The sequence below is a fragment of the Engystomops pustulosus genome, chromosome 2 (assembly GCF_040894005.1).
Source record: "Engystomops pustulosus chromosome 2, aEngPut4.maternal, whole genome shotgun sequence".
Lineage (NCBI taxonomy): Eukaryota > Metazoa > Chordata > Amphibia > Anura > Leptodactylidae > Engystomops > Engystomops pustulosus.
Window position 1 is genome coordinate 95,549,844 of NC_092412.1, and position 25,972 is coordinate 95,575,815.

The 25,972-nt window shown below is 39.2% G+C and overlaps 1 protein-coding gene across 5 annotated transcripts in view; it reads left to right on the forward strand.

The window, feature by feature from the left end:
* Positions 1-25,972, forward strand: part of ARHGEF7 (Rho guanine nucleotide exchange factor 7) — an 87,474-nt gene that overhangs the window by 34,145 nt on the left and 27,357 nt on the right. For all 5 annotated transcript variants that reach the window (XM_072135576.1, XM_072135577.1, XM_072135579.1 and 2 more), the window contains exons 4-13: positions 2,021-2,151; positions 3,251-3,452; positions 5,376-5,464; positions 11,781-11,875; positions 12,705-12,800; positions 14,162-14,284; positions 19,726-19,864; positions 22,416-22,475; positions 22,649-22,795; positions 23,987-24,073. In XM_072135576.1, the coding sequence (XP_071991677.1) occupies positions 2,021-2,151; positions 3,251-3,452; positions 5,376-5,464; positions 11,781-11,875; positions 12,705-12,800; positions 14,162-14,284; positions 19,726-19,864; positions 22,416-22,475; positions 22,649-22,795; positions 23,987-24,073 (1,169 nt within the window). The remainder of the gene's footprint in view (positions 1-2,020; positions 2,152-3,250; positions 3,453-5,375; positions 5,465-11,780; positions 11,876-12,704; positions 12,801-14,161; positions 14,285-19,725; positions 19,865-22,415; positions 22,476-22,648; positions 22,796-23,986; positions 24,074-25,972) is intronic.

The following is a 25,972-nucleotide window of genomic DNA, read 5'->3' on the forward strand; positions in this document are numbered from 1 at the left end:
GAAATGTAAGTTATGAATTTATTTGGGTGCTATGATCTGCATCAAAAGTAGAGAATTTAGAACTTTGAAAATAAAGAATTTTTCAAAATTTTTGCCATATTCAGTTTTTTTTTCATAACTAAACACAAAAGATGAAAAAAACACACACAAGGTGTCGATTCAGCTCACCCCTTCCTGTTGCTCCGTCTCTGATACTGTGCAGGTGCTCGTGGATCAGTGTGAAGGCTGGAACACGAAGACATAGTGGAAAGATTATCCCGGCACTTGCTCCACAGACTTGCAAGACATACGTAGGAAAGATTCTCTTTTATTGAATAAATGAAATAAAACTGAGAACACGTATCCAAAGAGTCCAGTACACAGACCTACGCGTTTCGGCGGTCACGCCTTATTCATGACCACTAAACACAAAAGATTTCATCCAAATTTTTAAACTAATTTGAAGTACAATCTCAAAATCCCCTGGATATCGCTTATTGTTCCAAAGCTATAACCACTTATAGCTGTCACACAGGGCAGATTTGAAAAATGGGGCCGCTTCCTTAAGGCCAAAACAGGGGAGTCCCGTAGGGGTTAATAGGACGCTTCTATCATTGGTTTACGGTTTACAGATGTCTTTTAATGTTGTACCACCTAGGACAGTGGTGGCGAACCTATGGCACGGGTGCCAGAGGTGGCACTCTGAGCCCTTTCTGTGGGCACTCAGGCCATCACCAGAGATGACTTCAGGTATCTTCCTGCAGTCCCAGACAGCCCAGGACTTGCTGTGTACAGAGCTATTTTAATGTGACAGTGTTGCCTGGGACTACTGGAGGAGTGGGAAGGTGTGGACAGATCTGGATTATCATTGTAGCTACTGCTCCGGACCTGACAATTCTACCTGTTTATGGGACCCTGGAGTGAAGCTGAAATGATCATCCAAATTTCTCCTATTTTCTGCTTTATTGGTGTCCTCAGGTGCTGGTATCAATGAAAGCTGTGACAGAGAAGGGAGTATAAATCACAAATTAAATTTCTGTATTGGCACTTAGCGATAAATACATGGGTCTTGGTTGTAGTTTGGCCACTGGGTCTCTAAAAGGTTCCCCCTCACTGACCTAGGAGTATTTGGGGGAGATGTAACAAGCTGTCTGCATCTCAATTCTGGAGTAAAAGAACTGTCTGGGATACCTGGTATTACACTTATTAAGGGTTTTAGACCATTATTAGGCACCTCTTTTCTGTACAAATTGGCAAAATCACTATGGCAGTACATTATTTCAGCAAATAAGTCAAAATAGTTGATGATTCTAAGTCTTGTACTACTATATATTTCTCATCCAGCATCTGTAATAGAAGACTGATGTTATTTTGCCTGTGTACTGCAACACAATGATACATTTCCACTATTGATACCTTTTGCCTTTTTTTTTTTAAATGTATTGATTGTTTAAAATAGACATATATTATTCATTGGGCAACGTTTTATAGGTTTTAAATAAAGAATCTTTATTCTATATGAAATTGTTTAGAAATCCAGTACAGGCAGTCCCTGTAGGTTTGTTCTTAAGTTGAATTTGTATGTAAGTCGGAACTGTATATTTTATCATTGTAATCCCAGCAAGAACTTTTTTGGTCTTTGTGACAATTGGATTTTAAAAATGTTGGGTTGTCATAAGAACCAGGATTAACAATAAAGCTTCATTACAGACACCTGTGATAACTGTTACAGCTGTTTATTGTAGCCTAGGACTAAAGGACAATAAATTACCAATATCCAGTGGTCCGTATGTAACTAGGGGTCGTATGTAAGTCAAGTGTTCTTAAGTAGGGGACCGCCTGTATTAAGGATTTGTCCACATGTTACTTATTTGGCTGCTTATCCACACATATCTTACTATTTGATATGACTGTTCAGTGATTTTATTAGTAAATACTTTCTACTTGACCTAAAAGGGAAAAACTGAATTTTGCTTTTTTTTTTTTCTTTGCTTTGAAGATTTTTCTCTGTGATCCTAACTTTATACTTATATATCTCTAGATATTGGCTTGGGAAGTGACTCCGTGTGTGTCCGTCCATCTTCACACCGTATTAAGTCATTTGATTCTCTTGGGTCACAGTCTGTACTCGGCCGCTCATCAAAATTACTGCAGGGTCAATATCGAAGCCTGGTAAGTTGTTTGTCACAGAAGTACAGTATTATGCATGGCTTCCAAGTCCCTAGACCTTGGGCACCAGCAAATTCTGATTTCTGGCGGTTTTCACTGTGCACAGCTAAATATTAACTGTAACCTCATATGACCTTGATTTTATCATTCCTCTTCATGAAACAACTTTCTTAATTTTTTAGGTTTTATGTCTTCCAGTAAATCATGCAATGTTGTACTTGGCTGTGTTTATCTTGGCGGCGTACACTTTTTTTTTGGAGACTGGGCAAAGCAAATGAGCTTCAAATGAGTTTGTGTCCTTAGAATCCAAGTTCATTAACTTGAACGATCATTAACCGTTTAGCTTGCAACTGATTACTGTAAAGTGTCTGCATCTTAACATTTATTCGCACTTATAATATATGAAATGTGTTTCTGGTTTAGTTGTGTATGTACAGAGTATACATAAGATAGACCTGTAGACCCATCCATAAAAATAAAGCTAGACTCTCCTGTTGGAGCTGCCGCTGCTCTGATCCTGCCGGCCAGTCTTTGTTTACTTGGCTGCAGTGATGGAGGGTCAAGCCATGTGGTCACTGGTCTCCTCAGTATTTATCACGGGCTGCTGTAGACATAAGACAAGTGCAAAGCGAATACTGGGTAGGGCTGCAGAAGGGATGAAACAATGTTATGCCTCGCCCTACCTTTTATGATCATTATTGCTATTTAAGAATTCCCTGTTAAGGCTACATTCACATCTGTGTTATGTGTAGTAAAAAACCCTGTCTATTTTTCTCATATAAAAGACACCATTGGTGCTATGTGGACTCCGTTGACTTATAACAGTCTTGTTATATTTCGGCAGAGTAGTCCTTTATTTTCAAACACCTTGTTTATCAAGAGATGTTTACGGATATCATGTGACTAAGTATTGGAGGGTAAACTCGCTGTATTGCATTACAGATAGCCTGTGTTGTACTCCAGACCAGTATTTACAATTCTTCCAGTTTCAGAGATGATCTCTCTAGAGTAACTGTGTGTTATGAGTGATACAAGTGAATGTTTATTAATGAATGGTTTATGTGAGTCTCCTTTTTACTAATCACTTTCTTCTTTACTATAGGACATGACCGATAACAGCAATCATCATATGGTGGTTAGGGCCAAGTTTAATTTTCAGCAAACCAATGAAGATGAACTGTCTTTCTGCAAGGGCGATATAATCCATGTTACACGTTTGGAAGAAGGCGGCTGGTGGGAGGGAACGCACAGTGGCAAGACTGGATGGTTCCCAAGCAACTATGTCAGAGAAATCAAGTCTTCTGGTATGTATCTTTTTGTATTCCTCTTATCTTGTATAAAAGAGCTTTTATAGTGTATTTATGCCAAGTCTTTAGTATATATATTTTGGTATAAGCAGAGTTTTACAGCACAATTTTTGTGCTCAAAAAGCCACACTCGGCTTTAACTTGAATATATAAAAAAAATATATACTTCGTATTTACCTCCAACACTCCCTGCAGGTCCATGCACGGGTAGAGACGGGTCCATGCAGTTTGCCTGTGCGCACACTATGACCCAGCTGTTTTGCTGCTTGATGACTTCATAGTTTTTGCGCAGGCAGATCGCTTGCACCTGTCTCTATTTGCTTTTCTACACAGAAATCCCATGCCAGCATCCTGGAAGCTGCAGGGAGCGCTGGTAGGGTAGTATGCATTTTTTTAAAAAAATTTTTATTTATTTTTTTATTTTGTGCTGCCATAATCATATTCTGGGGGCAGTGTGCTGGGCATATCTAAAAGTGCTTTGCAACAAATAAGAATATTGGCAATTTTTTTTCAGCAATTCAATTCCAAAATTAAAACTGCTATATTATATAGAGTCATTACAAACAGAGTGAACTTTTTCAAGTGTTTATTTATGTTAATGTTGATGATTATGGCTTACAGCCAAGGAAAACCCGAAAGTCATTATCTTAGAAAATTGGAATAATTAACCCAAAATGCCTGTATAGGTTTCCTAAACTTCTTAAAAGATGTGTTCATGGGGAACACTGCTGGCTTCAGAGATGTCCAGAAGATGGTCATTGACACACTACACATAGAGAGGGTAAACCACAAAATATCATTGCTACAAAGCTGGCTGTACAGAGGGCTGTATCAAAGCATATAAATGGAGAGTTCAGTAGAAGTGAAAAGTGTGTTAGAAAAACTTGCACAACGCCAGAAGCATCTGAACTGGGCCTAGGAGAAAAAGAACTGGACTGTTGTTCAGTGGTCCAAGGTGTTTATCAAATGAAATGCAAAATTTACCTTCATCTGAAATAGTTCCTAGAGTCTAATGGAAGATTGGAGAGACACAATCCAAGCTGCTTGATGTCTAGTTTGAAGTTTCCACAGTCGGTGAAGTCATCTACTGGTGTAGAGCCACTGTGTTTTATCAAGACCAAAGCCAGCACAGCCATCTACCAGGAATTTTTAGAGCGCTTCCTGATTCCCTCTGCTGACAAACTTTTTAGAGATTGGTACCTGTCCACTCTGCCAAATGTACCAAAATTCAAGAGAAAGATTAGAAACCAGACACAACAATGCAGACGAGCTGAAGGCTGTTATGGAAGTAACCTAGGCTTCCGTAACATCTCTGCAGTGCCATCACCTTATCACCTCCATGCCACACTGCATTCATGCAGTCATTCATGTAAAACAAGCCCTGACCAAGTATTGCGTGCTGATACTGTACAACATTTTTCATTTGGCCAATATTCAAAAAATTGTATTCACTTGGTCTTTTATAATCTACCGTAATTTATTTAGGGTTATCCCTGGCTGTAAGACCTAATCCTCAACATTAACATAAATTAACACTTGAAAAAGTTTACTCTGTTTGTAACAACTGTATGTAATATAAATATTTAGCATTTCACTTTTTAAATTGAATTACTGGAAAAAAAATGTTTTTCTAATTTATTGGGAAGCACTTGTTTATGCTGGGGGCAGTGTGCTGAGCATTTCCTCAGTGAGGGGAGGCTATGACCAATGCTTTTCTTACTGTCTGCTTATACTAGAGTCAAAAACTATATACGGTATAAATCGCTCTTTCTTTCCATCCAGAATCTATTATTATTTTTTTATTTTATTTTTCTTTTAGATTATTTTGAAAATGGTAATATACCACTTGCTACCATGTCTGTTGCCATTCTTAAGGCCATACAGGCATATTTTCCATATACTTTTTTTTCTATTCTTTAGAAAAGCCAGTATCTCCTAAGTCTGCAACACTGAAAAGCCCCCCAAAAGGGTTTGAGACTTCTGCAATCAACAAAAGTTATTATAATGTGGTGAGTATGTTTCAGTTTTACAATCTTTGATGTACCATTGTACAGTAATGGGACAGTTTTATGTGGCACTGTTTAGATATAATGGAAAGATTGCTAGTATTTCATATTTTAGCATCTACATATTGCTGTAGAGTAAGAACTAGGATAATGTCCAAGTGACCTAGTACATAGCAATATCAGCCGTCCCAAGGCTACATGCTTATGAACCTGTTCTCACTGTGGTCGTAATCTTAGCATAGCACATTGCCGGGGGAGTGAGCGATCTTCACCCCTCCTCTCCATTAAAAAATGAGTGGCTGCGCCACAAACCTATCCAAATGTAGGACATGTCCAAAGTTCTGTAGTGCGGCTGCATACAGAACATTGGACATGTCCTATATTTGGACAATTAATTATGGTCAATTAAATGGATGACTGTATTTTCCATAGAAAACATGAGGAACAATGGGAACGAGAGAAACACATTGTGGTATGGCAAGCACAGAAATTACGGTTTTGTGCATGTAGCCTAACTATTATGTTCTTTTCATAGCAAGTACAAAGCCATCCCACTCCCCAATGAAAGCCAATATAATCTTCATGAATATAAGTTAGACTGTTACGCTGAGGCAGAATGATCCTGTCTTTCATTCCAGGAAGACTGCATTGTAGTTGTTATCTTTTCTATGTCTGCTATGATAAATTGCATAGACTGCACTTGTGACCTTAGGGCTAAGATATTTAGTTTTTTTCATTCTACCATTGATTTAATGGGCAAATATGTTGGTGAAACGTTTGTGGTGAAACGCACACAAACCCAAACAGTACCTTATAGACTAGTATCCATGTATGCCTTAGTGCATACTAGATGTGAAACACCTAAATAATATCTTCAAACATGACATTTATTAATGTCCTTCCTCTCTTGAGATCCAATCAAGAGCTACCGCACCTCCACTCCGCCATCTGTAACTCGTAAGCCTGTTTTCCTTCCAGCATGATCTTTGCACAGGCGCAGTGTGCCTGTGAGTTCATTGCTGGTCCTGCACATACCCTGCTAGCGCTGGCCGGCTACATAGACCTGCTGCATAAGCAGCATCTTCAATGCACATTGCGAGAACTGCTGTTGGCGCATTCCTGGTATGTTTGTAAAGCCGACCAGCGCTAGTAGGGTACCCAGCACTGAACTCATACTGTGCCTGTGCGAGGATTAAACAGATGGGTGGTGGCAGGGCTGCTCCTGACTGCATGCTTGAGCTCCCCTGCCTCCTGACTGCATGTCAAGAAAGACCGGACATTAATAAATGTCATGTGACAGCTTTCTCTTAAAACCCAAGGATTGCATACAGCCAAAATACATAACCATGTTCTTTCATGGAGCCTTAAATTGTGACCTTGGAGCTCCATCTTCTATGCCCAGGTCATTGGTCATAAGTCTATGAAAAGCCAGCTGCAACCCCCAGCAGTCCTTTGTTGTTACTTTGTACAGCTGTCAGACATTTCAACGTTTTATTCTGGAGGATTATAGTATTAAATGGCACCCACTAAAGTCCGAGGCGGAACACATTATTCTTTGTACACTACACAAAGGAAAATGAAAATATTGGAGGTGAAGTTTCACTTTAATGTCTGATGGTAACTATTTACAAATAATGGACAGTCTGCTGTAGTTTGTTATAAAGATCAGAATTCCAATGTAATAATTAATCTATTTTTGAAGGTACGTTCTTACCTCTCTATGGACCGTCATTTAAACAATGCTGCCCTCTTGTGGTTAAGAATATCTAATGTTCACTAGTAATGTTACATCTAAGCTTTGATGGTATGCATGTTTGACACAAAATGCAAGTCTTGGCGCTCTGTCTAGTCATCAAATGCAGTAAACGGGCATTTAGTTACATTGTACATTGGTAGTCATAGTTTTGCATTTAGTTTGAATGCCATAGGGATGCAGGGATCATTGAATGCATATGAACTTGCTTCATATTTATACATATTTAAAAAAACGTGCAAGTTAGTTGTCACAATGTAGCCTTAAATCTTGAGACTCGAACCCATGAAGTATATGCTGTATGGTTGTGTCCCCCCCCCCCCCCCCCGCCTTTTTTCCCTCGGGTATCCATTTTTTGTCCTATTGAATTACCATGAATTTAACCTAGCACATGTGTCCCCCGTGTGGATCAGTTTCCAACCATTAATGCCCATCTGCTGCATGTCATGTGTGAATGGGATGATATAATGAATGAAAAGTTTTCTACCAGACTCCCAAGGGTGATGCCACACATGGCTTTTTTGGGCCGTTTTTAGTTGGTGCATTTTCAGATCTTAAAAAACACATCCGTTTAAAAAAAAAAAAAAAAAAAAATGCATGCGTTTTATGAAACCGCATATACCGCGTGTGAATGTACCCTAAAATGTATTACATTTGAGTTTTACTGCTGTGCAGAAGCCTTATTGAACTGTGAGGAAATATCTCTTGAATGTCAGTATTAGGCTACATTCACATGGCCATATGATTTCTGCAGTCCCATATGAGCCCATATTTACATGACATTTTTCATCCATATGCAGCACGTATGCAACCCGTATTTTATACATCCCCATAGACTTTGAGGGCTTACGGAACTGAAATATGGGAGAAAATAGGACATGCTCTATATTTTTATACGGCTAGTGTACGGTACGCTACACTGTCAAAAATGGGAATATAAATGGTTGGACATATTGTCCATTGAAATGAATGTGGCTGTATGTAACCCGTAAAAAAACGGTACGGATACGGCCGTGTGAATGTAGCCTTACTATTGCAGGGGTAGTGTCTTCTGTTTGCTGAGGTTTTCTCAGAAAATGGTGTGAGTTGTCTAGAGTTTCCCCCCTCCTCCTTGGTCACTGGGATGTCTCGTAGCTGTGTTCCCTTCAGCATTCATAGTTTCCTTGGCAGGGATTGTTCATCCTGTGCTTTAACAGCAAGTCTCTGTTTTAATGCTCGTCCATTCCTGCAGAGCATCGCGGGGATGGGGAGGCTAAGGAGAACTCAGTTGCTGTGTCATGGGGTCTGCAATGAGCATTCACAATATTTGCAGCCCACGCAAGGGAATATGGCTGAAGAGAAGTGCAGGAGAGGTGACTTGTGTTCAGTTTGTGTTGCCAATGTATTTATGTATGGGCTTTAATCTGTACAGTATTAATTTACTAGATACATTTTACATTTTATTTGTTATGATCTGATGACTAATTTCAACGTTTGTGTTTATGGATTTATTTTGGTTGCCATATCTGATAATTGCTACATTTATTAATGTGATTGTAATACTAGACCTCTTCATCCTAGAAAGTGGCTTTGTATATAGCTTGTCTTGTGTTTTCTCAGTTGAGAGTAAGCTATATTCTTTTCAGATTTATTATGCAACAACTTTTTCTTTTCATGGCCCCTATCCCCCTTAAGTTTCAGTCAAGTCATCTTTGCTATGGCCTTACAGCTTTGTGACATTTCTCATCTACACGGGACACTAGAATAGAGGCAGTTTACTATGAAGGTCAACAATTGGGTCCTGGATAGTCAATGAACTGGCGAACTCCAACAAAAATGCCTCTGTGTAGTTAGAAATGAATAGGAGCATTGAAGGCAATAGACATTCTGAATGTAGTCGGTGGATGAAACATTAAAGCTGTCTGTCCATGCTTTCCAGTTAGAGCTTTGCACATTGAATTCTGAAAGCCTAGGTATATACATTTACTAGTATAATACTGGTTTTAATTTATAACTACAACTGTCCTCAAATCAGTGTTTAGGCTGCATTCGTAAATGGTCTCTTTTGCCACCTCCGATACTACAGAAATGTAGGGAGCAGAGGGCAGTCATGCATACCCCTTCTCTGTAGACTCGAGACCTTTTGTATGCAGGATAGTTTAAAAGGGACACGTATGTGGAAGCTTTCTTTTAAAAATGGGGTTACCTGGGCGCTGCTATAGTGTGAAGACTTTGTATATACTAATGTACACTAAGTGATATGGTCATCTGTGGCCATTATTGAGATATTATTAATGCTAGTTTAATTTCTCAATTGCATTACCTAGTATGACATCTCAGACGCACTGTGGATTCACAAGATATTGAGCGTTTCACTTAAAGGGAACCTGTCAGCAGAAATTGACATGTTAAACCACTACAATACCTTCCATATCGTGTTTCTCTCATGACCCAGTGTGGTGGCATCATCCAGAAAATCTACTTTGAAGTGAGATGTTAGTTGTATAAAGTCAAGGAGGCAGAAATTTTAACACTGAAGTCATGCTCTCTCTTCCTCAGAAAGCCCCTTCACTGTAATTGATGGTCCTGCATCCAGAGACCTCGCTAAACAGATCTGCTGAAGTTCGATATAAGATGTTAATTACAGAGGGGGAGACGTTCAGAGCTCCTCACCTTGAATTTCAGCGTTAAACTCCCTTCCTTCTTGACTTTATACAACCACTTTGCATCTCACTACAAAGTTGATTTTCAGGATGGTGCCACCACACTGGACCATGAGAGAAACAAAAGGTAGGTGTTACACTACCTGACAATATTCTGTCAGTGGTTTATTAGGCCAATTGCTGATGACCGTTTACCTTTAAAATCTGGTCCCATGTGACTACGTATTTTCTGGTTTGTGCATTAATGATGATTTCTCGGGATTAATCATAGTACTGTAACATATTTGTTAATCACAATGGTTATCACTAGCAATGTGTTATTTACTGTGAAGGAAAAAATTATTTGATCCCTGGCTGATTTTGTAAATTTGTTTTACTGACAAAGACATGAACAGTCTATAATTTTAAGGGTAGGTTAATTTTGGAATATAAAAAATAAAATCCAACCTCTACAACACAGGCAATAATTATATTCATAATAATGGCGCACAGAGCTTGCCAAATTGGTCCCTGTCCCCAATGGGGTTCACAATCTAATCAACCTACCAGTACGTTTTTGGAGTGTGGGAGGAAACCTGAGGACCCGTAGGAAACCCATTCAAACACTGAGAGAACATACAAACTCTTCACAGATCTTGAATCCAGGACCCCAGTGCTGCAAAGCTGTAATGCTAACCACTAAGCCACCGTGCTGCCCTAAGAGCTTTCTAAGAATGTCTGGGACAAGATCATAGACCTGCATAAGGCTGGAATGTGCTACAAAACCATAAGTAAGATGCTGGGTGAGAAGGAGACAGCTGCTGATGCAATAATAAGAAAATAGAAAAATACTAATTGACTGTCATTCGAGATTGATCTTGGTGCAAAATCTTGTAGAGTATCCTTGATCTTGAGGAAAGTGTGAGATTACCCTAAAACTACACAGGGGGTTCTTGTTAATGATCTCAAGGCAGGTGGAACCACACTCCCCAAGAAAACCATAGGTAATACATTACGCCTTAATGGTTTTAAATCCTGCAGTGCCCTTAAGGTCCCCCTGCTCAAGAAGGCACATGTGCAGACCCCTTTAAAGTGCCAGTGAAGGCCTGAATGATTTGGCATGATTGGGAGAAAGTGCTGTGGTCAGATGAGACAAAAATTTTGCTCTTTGACATTAATTCAACTTGCCCTGCTTAGAAGAAGAGAAATGCCTGTGGCCCAAAGAACACCATCCCCACTGTAAAGCATGTAAATGGAAAGTTGTGTTTTTGGGTGTGTTTCTCTGCTAAAGGACACAGGAGTACTTAACCGCATCAATGGAAGAATGGATGGAGCCATTTACCTTAAAATATTAAGTACCAACCTCTTCCCCTCCGCCAGGACATTAAAGATTGGTCGTGGCCAAGGCTACAAGGGAGTGGCTCCAAAAGAAGAACTTATGTAGTTGCAAACTGATAGCCTTAAAATACTTAATGACTTGGAGATGATCTGCAAAGAGTGGTTGACAAAATTCCTCCTGAGATGCACAAACCTCATAGACTACAAAAAATCATCTGACTGCTCTACTTGCCAACTAGGGTTTTGCCACCAAGTATTAGGTCTTGTTTGCTAGAGGGAGCAAATACTTATTTCTTGATGCAAAATGCAATTTAATTTGTATAACTTGTACAATGTGATTTTTCTGGTATTTTATGTTTGATATTTTTTTGATAAAAAAATTCAATTAAAATTCACCTATCCTTAAAATTTATAGAATGGTTTTGATCTGTCAATAAGCAAACTTGCAAAATCAGCCAAGGATCAAATAATTATTTATTGGGCATTGGCTTAAAACATGCAACCTATTGGGTAATTAGCAGAATTTCTGATGTTTAGGGAAAAAAACTTTGATGCCCTTTGGCAAACGGACATTATTAACATCCTTTTTTTTTTTTTTTTAATGCAGGTGCTACAAAATATTTTAGAAACAGAAAATGAATATTTTAAAGAGATCCAGAATCTATTATCCAATTATCTTCGACATTTACAGACAAGCGAAAAGTAAGGTTGCAATAAAGTTGTATCCCTTTCTTTTTGTACAGAACTGTCAAACATGGGCACTTTGAAGGGTGTGTGCCCTCTGTGGATGAAATATGGATGTAAGAAAACCTTGTGTGGTTCCTCACTCTGGCAGACTTACACCCTCCGTATTTTACGTTTTAAGTTGCCACTGATTAATAATTGGGTTAAAAAAAGTAGTTCTAAATTGTTTAACTCTTATTTTCCCATTAGTCCCACTAGTCTCTGCTTAACCCCCTTAACGACGTGCGCCCTAATAGTACGGCCTGCATCGGGTACGGGTGCATGGAGAGGGCTCGGCCCTCTGCATAGCTGGTAAGTCATTGCTGCATATTGCAGTGAAAGCCCTAAAATACACGCCCCCGCGTTTTTTTTCTCCATTTTCACTGCATTTGGATTTTTTTTTTTCCCTGCTTTCCAGTGCATGGCATGGAATAATAAATGCCATCACTATGAAGTGCAATTTGTTACACAGAAAACAAGCCGTCACACAGCTCTATACGCCTAAAAAGAAAAACAGTTAGATTTTTGAAGGCGGGGAGTGAAAAATGGAAAAATAAAAAAGGGCCTGGTCGTTAAGGAATTAATGATATTCCCCACTTTAACATAGAGGCAATTAAGGTTACTAGGTTTGTTTCCTTCATGTTGAAATGGAACAAGATGGTAGGGTTAGCCAGGAAAATGGGTTGTAGTAATCAGAAAGGGGTGTATTTACTCGAGTTTAAAGTTCTCATTTGATGGCTTTATTCTATTTGTATTCCTGCTATGATGTGTTGTGTTGTGTTAACATTTTCTTTGTTTTTCTATTAAGGCTAAATCCCACTAGCATTTCTTATCTAATGGGAAACCTAGAGGAGATTTGTTCTTTTCAGCAACTATTGGTTCAGTCTTTGGAAGACTGTACAAAGTAAGTAATGTCCTATCAAACTTTTGTGACAAGTTGAAACTTTCCAACACTTTTAACAAGCAGATTGGCTTTAAGCTACATTCTACTGTAATGGAATATGTAAAACATGTGATTTTGTAATATACAATATAAGACGCTCCTTACTATAAGACGCACCCCAGATTTAGGCCTCATTCACAAGGCCGTTGGGGGATGTATATACTGCTATACATACACACATAGGAACACACTGGGCTCTGCTATACATAGGACACACAAAGCTCTGCTATATACACAAACATAAGGAACATACTGGGCACTTCTATACACAGAAACACACACAGCTCTGCTACACACAGAAGGAACACAATGGGCACTTCTATACACATAAATGCCCACACACAGAATCCCCCCACCCCCTCTTCTTACTTTGCTCCAACGCTTTACTTCTTCTCTGTATTCTCCCCCCATCCTTTAGTGATGATGTACGAAGCATGTGTGCAGTCACATAGTTATGACATCACTACAGGTCCTGTAGGTTGTTGGATAAATGCTTGTTCAGTCAACAATGCGAGAAAGAGCCTAACCAGATACCTTTTGCAATAAAATAGTCATCAGTGGCTTTGATGTGGGGCCCTAGTTGTTTATAAGGTTTGCCAAAATCCTGATTCACATTGACCGCATCCTAATTCTTTATGCAAAACCCTTGGCTATCCCTGGGATCTGTTTTTTCAGCTTCTGTGCCAAAATGTTCTCTTCAGAAATATGCAAATATGGCTGAAGTGCTTTGGGGGCTTTAGCAGAGCACCTAAGGGCTCCAGCTCCAAAGCAGTAACAACACAGGGGTTCTGAGTAGACACATTTGCTGTATCTTTTGTTCTTGATGTTGTAAAATAATTTCTCTGAAATCCATAAATACGTTGGGGAGACCTTTTATCTGTAAGGACGCATACTGCAAAGCTTGGATGAAGCTTAGATGCATCATAGTGGCTTAGCCTGCTTAATAAATCTTGCATATTGGTAATTACAATTTGCAGTAGGTTTGCAACTTTTTATGTGAAAAGTTGAATTAAAGTCAGTTTTTAGCACAACTAGTTTTAAACTTTTTTTTTTTTTTTTTTATGCCTGTTGGGGACTGGCTTTAAAGTTTGTGACTTTTTAGAAGGTCACACATCATAAATTATAAAGTTTTTACTGTCTTACACTTGACACATTTTGGTTAGTAACTATAGTCACACAATAACTCCTATACAAGTTTGGTGACGTATTTATCCAAGTATTAGCACATGGTTTTTGGCATGTCTCCAGATGTCCAGATCTTCATTTGCACGTGCGCATCTTCTGGTGTCTCACTACTTTTTGTACTTTTGTATCTCCTATAGGTCACCAGAAGGTCAGCAAAGAGTTGGAGGTTGTTTTATAAGCTTAATGAATCAGATGAAAAGTCTGTATTTGGCATATTGTGCCAACCATCCTTCAGCAGTTAATGTTCTTACGCAGCACAGGTATGTGTCTTTGTTTTCATATAAAATTGCTCTGTAAAAAAAAAACATTTTTTTTTTTATAAAGCATGCCAAGGCTTTGTTCACATACATATTATAGAAGATGCCAAAAAAATGATGCATCAATACCATTGGATCCCATCCTAGTTGGTTGGTTCAATGTCACCTTTCCATCAGACAGATTGATCCAACATTGCCTTGATCTAGAACCGTAGATATAACAATACAGATGTAAACCCAATTTTACTTTTACTATACAGTATAGTACAACAAAAAAACTTTAAAACCCATTCAATCTCTGTGACAGATATATCCGCTGCAGAGCTATGAAGGGTGTATGACGAGGGCTCACGGGCTGAGCCCTCTTTATATAGAGATGGGCTTTGCTGCATATTGGTCATGTGAATAACGATTATGAATAAACCTCATTTCAGACATCTTACAGGTAATCTTTGCAACCTGGGACTAAAGTAAAGCATCCCGAGACTTTCACTAGAGGTCACAGAGGGCCGAGAGGTCCACCACCTAATCCGAGCTGTGTACTGTGGAAGATGTGCACTGTTATATACACATTATGCTGTACAATGTGCAGCATAATATGTACGGTATATAATGTAGCACTCCCTCCATTCTTAATTGTTGCAGGTTACATGGCGGGGCATGTTGACACTGCAGGCCCCATAGCAGCTGGCATGGCTGCTACCACTGTAGTTATGGTTCTGTGCTAAATAATATTGGAGTAATGGTAATGACTTGATATAGGGCTAAATGTTTTGGGTGAATAAGAATCTATGGTTGTGAGCATTGAAAGCTTCTCTGGTGCATATTGTGAATGTGTTCACCAGTACTGTGTGAACATAGCCTAACCTTACTTCTTCTGTATTCTCTTGTTGTCTGTTGAATCCAGGCAAATTTTATCGTCTTGGTGTTGTCTATATTTATTCAGCTTTAGGTTCACACATGGGGCCAGGACCGTGTCATCTCCACCCACTGCACTGGCAATTAATGTAAGGGGTTAAGTTATAAAGCAAAATCTTGATATGACTAGTCTCTTACTCTTATCAGAGATGGTTGTAATTTACTTTTTGTTAGAGGCTGGTTCCACATCCCATTAGAAACAAGTTTATCTCTGTCCAAGTAGTGAAACAGATAATCGCTGAAGTGCGAGCTTTGTTTGTTCAGAGTAACTGTGACTGGTTCAAGCTGCGTATCTGCAGAGTAACTGGAGCATGGATAACCCAGGCAGAGAGCTCTTTGTGTCTCTTGCACGCTGCCTTCCCCTAGCTGGGCTGTATACAGGAGAGGTGATGTCATCCTCCCATCAGAGAAAGGAGCCCCAGCCTTCTATCAGGACACAAGACATACAGCTACTAGTACGCTGGTGCGCTCAGTACAATGCGTTGCCTGTGTGCCATCCTAAGGCCTGTCAGTGCGGAAAGTTCCTGCTCCATATACTACAAGCAGAAACCCTCCTCTGAAGTGTAAGTTACCAAGGAAGCTTATTGATCAGAAATGACTGTGGCTTGTTGTGTGGGGATCCTGCCTCAGCACCGGTGCTCCTTCCACCTCTTGTATAAACTAGGTATGTGAGTTCTCTAAATGTCGTAAACCAACAAGCACTGGATCCAAATTCCTTTTTATATTATGCCTTTACTAACATGAATTTGGTTTCTGTTTAATGGAAGTGGAAAAATCAATAAGGGGAACCTTTTTTATTTATTTTTTCTTTTGAATATTTATTGTATATATAGAATGTATATAGCCACAGGTTGCAGGTTATAGGGAAGTTATTGATTGGGTATTTAGAAATGGAGGTTTTAGATCAGGGAATTAAACAGATGAAATGCAACACTAAATTGTTTCGATGGGGTTTTGGTAAGGGGTGAACTTTTAGAAGACGAACTTGAAGTATATTAGTGCATAGTTTTCAAAATGGTAGTTTAATAAGGATACTAAGGTTGTTGTTGTTCATGCTTGATCTTGCTGGATATATATATTGGTTCTTGAGCACTAACTTTTACTAAGCACTTAGCTTTGGGTTGGTGCAGATTACATGGAGATTGAATTTGTCCTGTAATGCTGGCTTGTAGGTGGGTGACTGTTCAGTGTGTTTCTATTGTATATCTAGCTGCAATGCATGTAAGCTGGGCACAGAGGAGATGGTCTCTGCAGGGCTTACAAGCAATCGTATAGACCTCATGAAAGAATGTTTTGTCCTATTAAGTGCAGCTGGAATGAGAGAATTGTTATAATTTTACTGCCCCTTTTTCGCAGATAACAGAGTCACTGTGGCAAAGAGAGACGCCAGGGAATCTAGAATTACTGCTTTCAGATATTCAGGACTTCCTTTCTTCAATCCACTTTTTCTGTAGTCTAATAGAATACTAGTAGTGGAAATACCTTCTGTATGTGCGTATGGATCCGGGTGAATGTTCTTATTGGAGAATACAGGCTTTTCGGTATTTTATATGTAGTTGTCCTAGTTCTGTAACCGATATTTAGCTATTATAGATGCAAAAGCCTTTGTTTAATGTACTCTGGATTTTCATATATTTCTATCGGCAGAAAGTATACTATGAGGTAAGGAAGAGGAGGAAATGGTCAGGTGAATGATGAAGTTGGGCTCATTCTTCAATTTACATCCATTGCCTTTATATTTATGTGTCCAAGCCCATGGAATAAAGCCGATTCTTTTGGGTTGTCACATATGTGACTTCTAAAAACATACAATCGGACAATGTTTAGAGGGCAGATCTTATCAGATAACATTGATCTTACCTTGATATTGGGGCGGTGGAACAAGTGTCTATGCATACCTATTCCAGGTATGATTAGATAATAAGATCCCTAATTGTAAGTTTCATATTAAAATACAGGTGTTATTTTTTTCATTGTAGTTCGCCCTGTGATGTTGGTGAGATGACTGCTCAAAAAGTTGTCTTCAGAAAATGGGAATTGTCAGACTATTATTTGGCTTTGTGGCCATTGTGAAAATTGCAAAAACTTGTAGTGCCATTGTTTACATTTTAGTGGCCATGCCGATGTATTGCATTTCAGCTACAATAAAAGTCAATGGGAGAAAAGATATCAGCAATTCTATTTGAGTGATGGCTTAGATTGCTGGAACTTCCATTCTCATAATTGTTGGGGGTCGCAACTGTCTGACCCTCACTGATTGGGAAGTTATCCTGAATCCACATGATAGAGGATAACTTTCCAAGGTGGGAAAACACCTTCAATATAGATTAAATTCCTGTATTCTGAATTTTATATTTTATCTGCAATTTATTTCAAAGCCTGATATTGAAAAATATTGCTTTTTTGGTAACGTGTAATTTCTGATAATTGGAAACATACCATCAAAATTATAGAATCATAGATCCAGGAACTTTGACAATGGTAATCTTCTTCTTATATTTGTTATCCACGGCCGCGCCTTTCTAAAATAAACTTTTAAAAGTATTCTTATGAGCCTGAGGGGCTACCCTTTACAGGCTATCACACGGTCTCACGCTCCTCCGTGTTCCCTCAACGCTGAGATTACAGGAGTATGTGGTCACTGCACAACTGCTAAATAGAAGCAGTAAGACAATGAAACAGTCTGTAAAGCCACATGTGGCTTTCACAATTAGCATAGTTTTAAAAGTTGATTTTAAAAGGAAGGAAGCCATGGATAATAAATATAAGATTACTAAGGTGGCTGGATCTATGAGTAACTGTCCCTTTCTTGAATTTGATGGTAGATTTCCTTGAACTGGTTGCAGATGCGATGGACCCTCCTAATTAGCGGGTCGTTGCAGCATTAGGACGATCTATCCTGTCCTGTTGATTGGGCTGACATTGAGAGAGAAAAGATCTTTCCCTGTAAGTTTAACCCCTTTGCTTCTGGGATCAAGCACAATCGTGTGGTGCTGAGTATTTGCCATGACAGCCAGAGTTCTGAAAAATACCTCCATGACTGTCATGTACGGAGGCCTATTAGGCCCAATCCAAGACTGTGCCAGAGTGGTACTGCAATGTATTGTAGAAGGTATCAAGCTATCCCTAGTGAGACAGCAAAAAAAGTTTTTGAATATGATTTTTAACTTTTTGAAATAAATACATTTTAAATCATCATTTTACCCATAAATAAAAGGTTTAAAAAATTGAATAGATCAAAAAACCCCTACAAAATCGGAATTGTTGCATCCGTAGTGACGTTGGCTAAGCAGTTATTTTGTTATACCCATACTGTGAAGGGCACAAAAAAATTCTAAAGTTGGAATTGTAATGCTTATCCCACAATAGAAAGACCCTAATACTACACTTTTCATTACCTAATCAAATTTATTTTACCTCATAAAGGTGTTTTTTTTTTTTGTTTTTTTGTTAATGTAGTAAAATATAATAAAATCTGTATATCGCCCCTGCCCTGTTACGTAATTAGGAAGCCCTGACTTTGCATCAGGGGTCAAGGACCCTCCTTTTAGGAATTGGAGATGCTCTGGCAGGTTTAGGGCATTCTCTACAGCCGGAAACTAATGGCATCAGCTCTCTCTTCCCTAGAGGGACACCCTCTGTTAAATGAATGGCAACACACACAATTAGCACACTACCTCTCCTCTCTGCAATCTCCAGAGACCTTCAATAGACCACAAACACACTTTGAAACACTCTGCACCACCCAGGACCACACAGAGGTATTTTATCCTTGCTCTATCAAATAGTGTCCGCTCCCCGGAAGGTTACACTACCACATTTTTGCAGAAGTGGGAAAGAGACTTGAATCTCGCCCTTTCAGCAGAACACAGGGAACAAATCTTGACACTGTACCATAAAGCCTCTACTCATTCCAAGAAACTGATTATAAAACTAGTTTGGTAGTACAGGGTTCCACATATTATTCAACAAATGTATCCAGACACTCCATGTGACATATTTTTAGGACTGCCCAAGACTTAAGCAATTCTGGGACAAGGTGGGGCGCTGGACTCGCGCATTGGCCCTTTTGCATCTATCAGAATAGTAATTACCTCAGTAAAAAAAAATCTCTGACACAATCTACTGAACGCAGCACGTGCCAGTGGATCTATGAGGAAGTGTCCCTGGTTTATCATGATGGATTTTGATGGTAAATCGCTCGCTCACAATTTCCATCAGCTCCATTGAGATGTATGGAGCAGAATGGTCATGCATGGCCGTCTGCTTGATTACTCTCTGGGAGCGACGAGAAGTCTGACTGAGGTACCTCAGACCCCATCTGATCCCTTGTCCTGTAGATAGGGCCTAACTTGGTTCTTGGGACACCCCTTTAACTAGGCGACTGCTTTTATGTTCTAAGGTTTGTTGGTGTAGTAACCATTTGTCCTTCAAATTCCAGTTGAATCATCTGTAATATTGTTAATTGTTTGGACTATTGTTGGATGTGACTTAAAACTAAAATCCAGTTTCTTATATTTCTACAGTGAAGAGCTTGGTGAATTCATGGAGATGAAAGGTGCCAACAGCCCTGGTATTCTTGTGCTTACAACGGGCCTCAGTAAGCCCTTCATGCGTCTGGACAAGTACCCAACACTACTAAAAGAGCTGGAACGACACATGGAGGTATGAAAAGTCGAACTTCTAGACACTAAGGATCTCATATTGCTCAAGAGTTGGATGGTTTCTTTTTTTTCGAATGGAAAATCTTAAAGATGGATGCAGCACATTAGAATTGTCTGGTACACAAACAATACAAACTCTTTCATGGTTACAAGTGCTCAGTGCTATTTTCATCAGTTCCTGAAAGTGAAGATAAGCTTTCATGGATCTGGTTGACAATAAGCGTCTTAAATGTGCTCTTAGCTTCTTGACTATTGTTGGGGGTCGAAGCAAGCTTTTTATTCACTTTTGACATACTGTTTTTATGTTTCCCTATCTCTTTAACTGGTCAAAAGATATTTCTGTCACAATCCTGAGTCATGGGGGATGCCTTAGATGGGCATCTTACTCCAGATACCATACCTAAAAAAAAAAAAAAAAAAAAAATCCACGCACACAGGGATTTGTTGCTCATGAGTGGTTATCAATTTTATTGCAGCAACATTTGAGCTGTATTTCAGTCTTTGTTAAACACTACAATGAAGTTGACGATACATGATAAGCTAATATATAAGAATACAGATTTACATGAAAAAGAATATACAGTATATACAAGACATCATTGGAATGTGTCAATGTACCCTCCTTGGAAGGCATGAAGTAGCAGGAACAGGATTACAGCCATGCAACCTATAGGTAATGATGTAGCAGTACTTATCCTGTACACAACAATATCTGTTCACTAATTAAGATATAATCAGAGTCGCAATTAGAAAAGATTGCTTTGGTTCTACAGTGGTGCCTCCATTGAACTATGTAGAATCCAAGTTAGACCATGTCTTTTTTACCCGGCTGCAGCCATGTGCTGGGGAGAGGGGTGATACATATGGAAAAGATGGAGCATGTCCTATCTTTTGCCTGTCTACGGTATGGTACGGTGACACACTCGTTTGCTCTCCGTACTGTGGCCAGGCGCCATAGTCTTCTATGGGGACTCGTATCTGGCTGCAAATTGCAAGACTCCCACACATTCGTGTGAAAGGTGTCTTAAACTGATCACAATTGTATAGAAGTGTGGTGGCATAATAAGTGATGGTATACTAAAAAGGTTCAAAAGTACATATATGAATATATAGATGGATGTATCTGTTACAATGCTTATTACTCGATATCACAATAGCACATATGTAAATGTACCAGAGGAAGATTGCCTGATTACCCATGGTGAGCATAGAAATAGTTTGGCATGAAAAGAGCCCAGGAAAGACGCTGAGAGGAAGAACCAAGCTATGCCTGTACAAACACAAGAGCAAGATATGTTGAAGGGGGGATTTGGCATAGATATCTTTGTGTGGAGGACTCTATTACTTGCTTGTAAATAATATCTGTTCTCATATATTTACTTGTGTATCTAATACTTATACTCTTAGTATGTGACAGTCGGGCCACAATAAAACTAATAACCACTCCTGAGCAACAAATCAAAGTGTTTGGTTTTTTAATTTTTTTTTTTTTTTGCATGTACTGTTTTTATGACTGAGAATTTATTTTTTCAGGCTTCATTGCATCCAAACTTCCTACATAAGAAATTTAGATATAACAAGTGTACAATAGTGAAGTAATGCAAGCATCTCTCAAAAGGCTTTTAAAATATCACATAAAACATAAACCCAGGGTGTTTGGCGTCCTTCAACTGGCTCTAGATTCACTTTCTTCAACTTCTTCCTGATGCCCTAGGAAGAAGCTGTGGAAAGCAGAACATACGGTAATGGAAAGTGACATATGTGATGTCAAGAAAAATAAACCTTGATATAGTTTAGTAGACACACACAATATTGAAAATGGCGTTGTCTTGCTATAAATAAAATGAAAAAGGTGCTGGTAGTTTGTCAAGTTTGTATGTGCAACAGTAACAATATGCACTAAAGTCTATTGCAAGGTGTATCATCGGTTTTACCTGCAGTAAGACACCCCCTAGGGCTACTTACCGTATTTCAGATCTGAAAAAGTCTGTCTCTGTAATTAGGTAGGAGGGTTTTTTTTTTTTTTTTCTATCGAGTAATGTTGTTTCCACAAGCTGTTCGAGTAATGTTGTTTCAAGCAATAAAGTTGAGTCCGTTAGAAGGTGGCCATGGTTCCCATGATGCTTTTGTGTTTTGTTATGAAGTTAATCAATTGGGCTCTGTAGTGCGTACATACAGGATACATATAGTGACAAGCCTGATGGTTTTTATGACATGGAGGAGCATGGAATAAGTAGTGGAAACCAGCAGTGAAAACGTTACTTGAAGTATATAGTCTCTGCTTTGGGTAGTAAACTGCGTGATTCACATTGAGGTGCAGAGAGAGACAGTAATTTATGCAGAATCGGACTGGGATGGAGGGACTGATGGGGAACATGTTGAACCTACCGTTTCTTTGCAAGATATTTCTGTACTCCCAGCTGCAAACGTGAGGCTCTCCAGTTGACTACACACAGAAAGCTAATGAGTTGTGAAAAAAAATTGGAGTTGGTTTGAAAATATTTAGGTGTCTGTTTTCCTTCTTTCATCTAACTTTTTTTTTTTTCTTGTAGGATTATCATCCTGATAGGCCAGATATCCAGAAGTCCATGACTGCTTTCAAAAATCTTTCGGTAATTAAGTTATTTCATACATATGCATACATGCTTGTTCAAGTATAAACCATAAAATAGTATAGTTTACACTCCTAATGTGTATGGGCGCTAAGAGTATTTTGCTAGCTGTCTTTACACTGAGTTGCTTTATGGCACTAAATATTTCCAACATGTGTTTGTGTTGTTTGTAGGCACAATGTCAAGAAGTGAGAAAAAGGAAAGAATTGGAACTGCAAATTCTAAATGAGGCCATACGTGGTTGGGAAGGCGATGACATAAAAACTCTGGGTTCAGTCATATATATGTCCCAAGTAATGATACAGTGTGCCGGAAATGAGGTAAGTGGTTTTCTTGACTCTGGATATAAATTTGAGTTTGGGATTTATTTATTTAAAGAGCTTGCTTTTTAATATAGCTCACTTTGTGATTGAGTTGTGTGTATTGTGGTGATCCTAAGGCCTGTAAAAGTAGCGGGTATTGGCACCACACTCTAAAGATTTTAAAATTGTTAGAAAATCTTTTTAACAAGGCTCTGCAGTTTCTGCTCTCTGCTGTAAGGATTCATCAGGGGAGTGCAGCAATGCATCCTGCCCCTGAATTCGCGTGATTTGCTACTGCCAATGTTGAGGTTGTCACTCTAGTGATGTAACTGCCCTTCTATGGGCCGTTGCATCAGTACAGGAACAACCACAGTGTACAATCAGCAATGCCAGCAATGGATGTCATACAATGGCATATGTTCCCCATAGCCTCTAAATACCTCCGGTGAACATTTTACATATTTTTAATCCCAGCAGGATAAAAAAAAAAAAAAAAGCGCAGTATGACTATGGACATGTTCACTGTGTGTCATCGGGAGCTTTCCTGGTGTGCATGCTGAACATGTCAAAAACGCAGCCTTGTGATTGAATATTACTTTGTACGTATTACTCTCCAATGTATGCTAAGGAAGGTAATCAGTCTTTTTTTCCCCTTATGTGTAGCATTGTCAATAGAGACAAGGGCTTGTTATACAGACAGAGCTCGGATTCACTCGCCCTGCCAATGTCCAAAAAAAAAAATGTCTCTCAGCACTGTGAACGTGCATAATAGAAGTAATTAGGCGCTGTGAGCTAGCTGCAATATTTATCAGATTTAGGCCTCATACATGGCAGGCATACATCAGTGTGTAGAAGAGGGGAGGGGGTGAGCGCTGCTCTATAGAAAATAGTAGCCGTATGGCCGAAGATAGATGGCTCGAGTACCTTAGCCACATACACCCCCCAGACGGTCGTGTGAAAGAGAACCGGGAAGGTGTGTTGTTTAAAGCCATACATTCACTCTGCCTTTTATAAAGGATACAGTATTTTTAATTCATCCCTATGGTTAAAATTAGTCTTATTTCAGTAGACAAAAAAAATGTTGGCAAAGATGTGTATAGCCCATTGATTCAAGATGCAATTTTATAATGTACTGCTTAAATCTAATGTGATGTCATATTTATGCTCAGTGTACTGACAGTAACTGCTGATGTACTGTCTTCCCTTAAGGAAAAGAATGAAAGGTATCTTCTCCTCTTTCCCAACGTATTATTGATGCTTTCTGCCAGTCCTAGAATGAGCGGCTTTATTTATCAGGTAAATCAAGCAAAATGTGGTATGTTGTTTTTTTTTTTTTTCTTTTTTTTTTAAATCCTGTAATTCTATACCATTCTTGTTACTTCATGTTCTTTGATAACTTGTTCATCTTAAATAGTAACAAATCTGAGCACACAGAAAGTCCTAGGTGAAGAAGTCTTCAGTAGACTTTAGTAGAATGAGGGCATGTTAATAGTATTAAAAGAACCTCCTGTATTTGGTAAAGGCTTTTATACTTCTTAAATGTCCCTGTTCCTAATCTTTTGACAATTGGCTAAAAGGCCCCGTTTGTTTACTAGATTGTAGGATCTCCTCCTCCACGCTCATACGCACCTCCCTTCATCTCTTCTGTTCAGTCTTCCCACCATCTCGGCAAAAAAGAAAAGGGGGTGGGGGGAATGAGCACGGAGGAGTAGAGTATAGAGCATGGAGATGGGGATTGGGCTGTTGAAGCTGTCCCGCTCAGGACTTGCTTTTTTTTTTTTTAAAAAAGAGATGACCAGTCATGTTGCTAAAAATGAAATTTTTAAAATCGGCAATGTAAAAATTACCTTCCTGATGACAGACTCCCTTTAAGAGGCTCTCGCTTCCAGTTTATGTCTAAATCTGGGCAATAAAATATGCACAATATTTGTTTCTTCAGGGGAAAAAAGAAAAATCTGATGTCACAAATGAAACCCTCAAACTGTAAACCGTTCCCACTGGAAACTATAGAATTAGTTTTATCAGAGAATGAAGATGGAAGGGTCATGCTTAAGTGAAAAACTTTATATCAAATGTCCATGTGAAGGTTTCTGCACAATTCTAACGAGTAGGCAGACAATTATTCTAGACCTCCTGTCTATAGTTCGGTTGTTAAACACAACAGACCTTTTCCAGATAAATGACAACTTACAAGAAACAACTGTATAACCTTCATTAGATTAAGCTTCCCTTGAAATGGAACATGATCAATTTTATGGCATCTTTAATTGATATCCCTATCAAAGGTTGATTGTGTAACAGATTTTTCCCAAACATTACGGTCGGGAGGATAGAGAGGGCTCATGGGCTCAGTGGCACCGATTGCGTGTCTTTACCATGTAAATGCACCTGTAAAAGCTGCCGGAGGCATTTAAATCCGGGCGGCGCATGGGTGTCTACATATGGGATTCTGTCGCTGCCCCCTGTAGCGGTCTCCTCGCCAAAGTCTCGCGATGGCACGCGCAGCCGCCATGTGAGCCGGCAATGCGCATGCCCTAATGCTCCTGATGTCACCAGCTCTCAGGAGCGAAGAAGGGAGGGTGGGGGTTGAGGCGGGGACGGCACTCTGCATGCCTCCCCTATTATGCTCATGGCCAAGCGCTGTGACATAGAGAGAAGCGCTGAGTGGGTTATTAGCAAAGATAAGAATCTATAGTTATAATCCATCCGTTTCGTTATGTTTAACCAAAATATGTACCTGCACCAGCTCAGCTCCACTTATGTGCAGGTTAGTGTGGGTCAGAACGAGTGGTAGGCTTCTTTTAAAGGACAAGTCTTTATTGCACAATTTATTCTTAAATTACATCACAAAATATTATCTGACATTAATACCCCATACTAAAAACACAAAGCAAAACAACACGGACAGTGTGAACATATATGGAGAGGCAACACATAAAACAAGAAATTACATCGTAGTACTTTGAAAGTCTTTTTACCAGCGCCTAAGGTTCCACAAAACAGATAAGCGATGCGGTACAGCATATCAAAATCACTCAATCAATAATATCAAAAGTCTAATCACATGCCTGTGCATCATCACAATATTGCTTACCTAATAAACATTATGGGACCAAATTAATACCCACCACTCGCCATGTTGCCTGACCTGGTCACACTGTCCGCGTTGTTTTGCTTTGTGTTTTTAGATCCTTT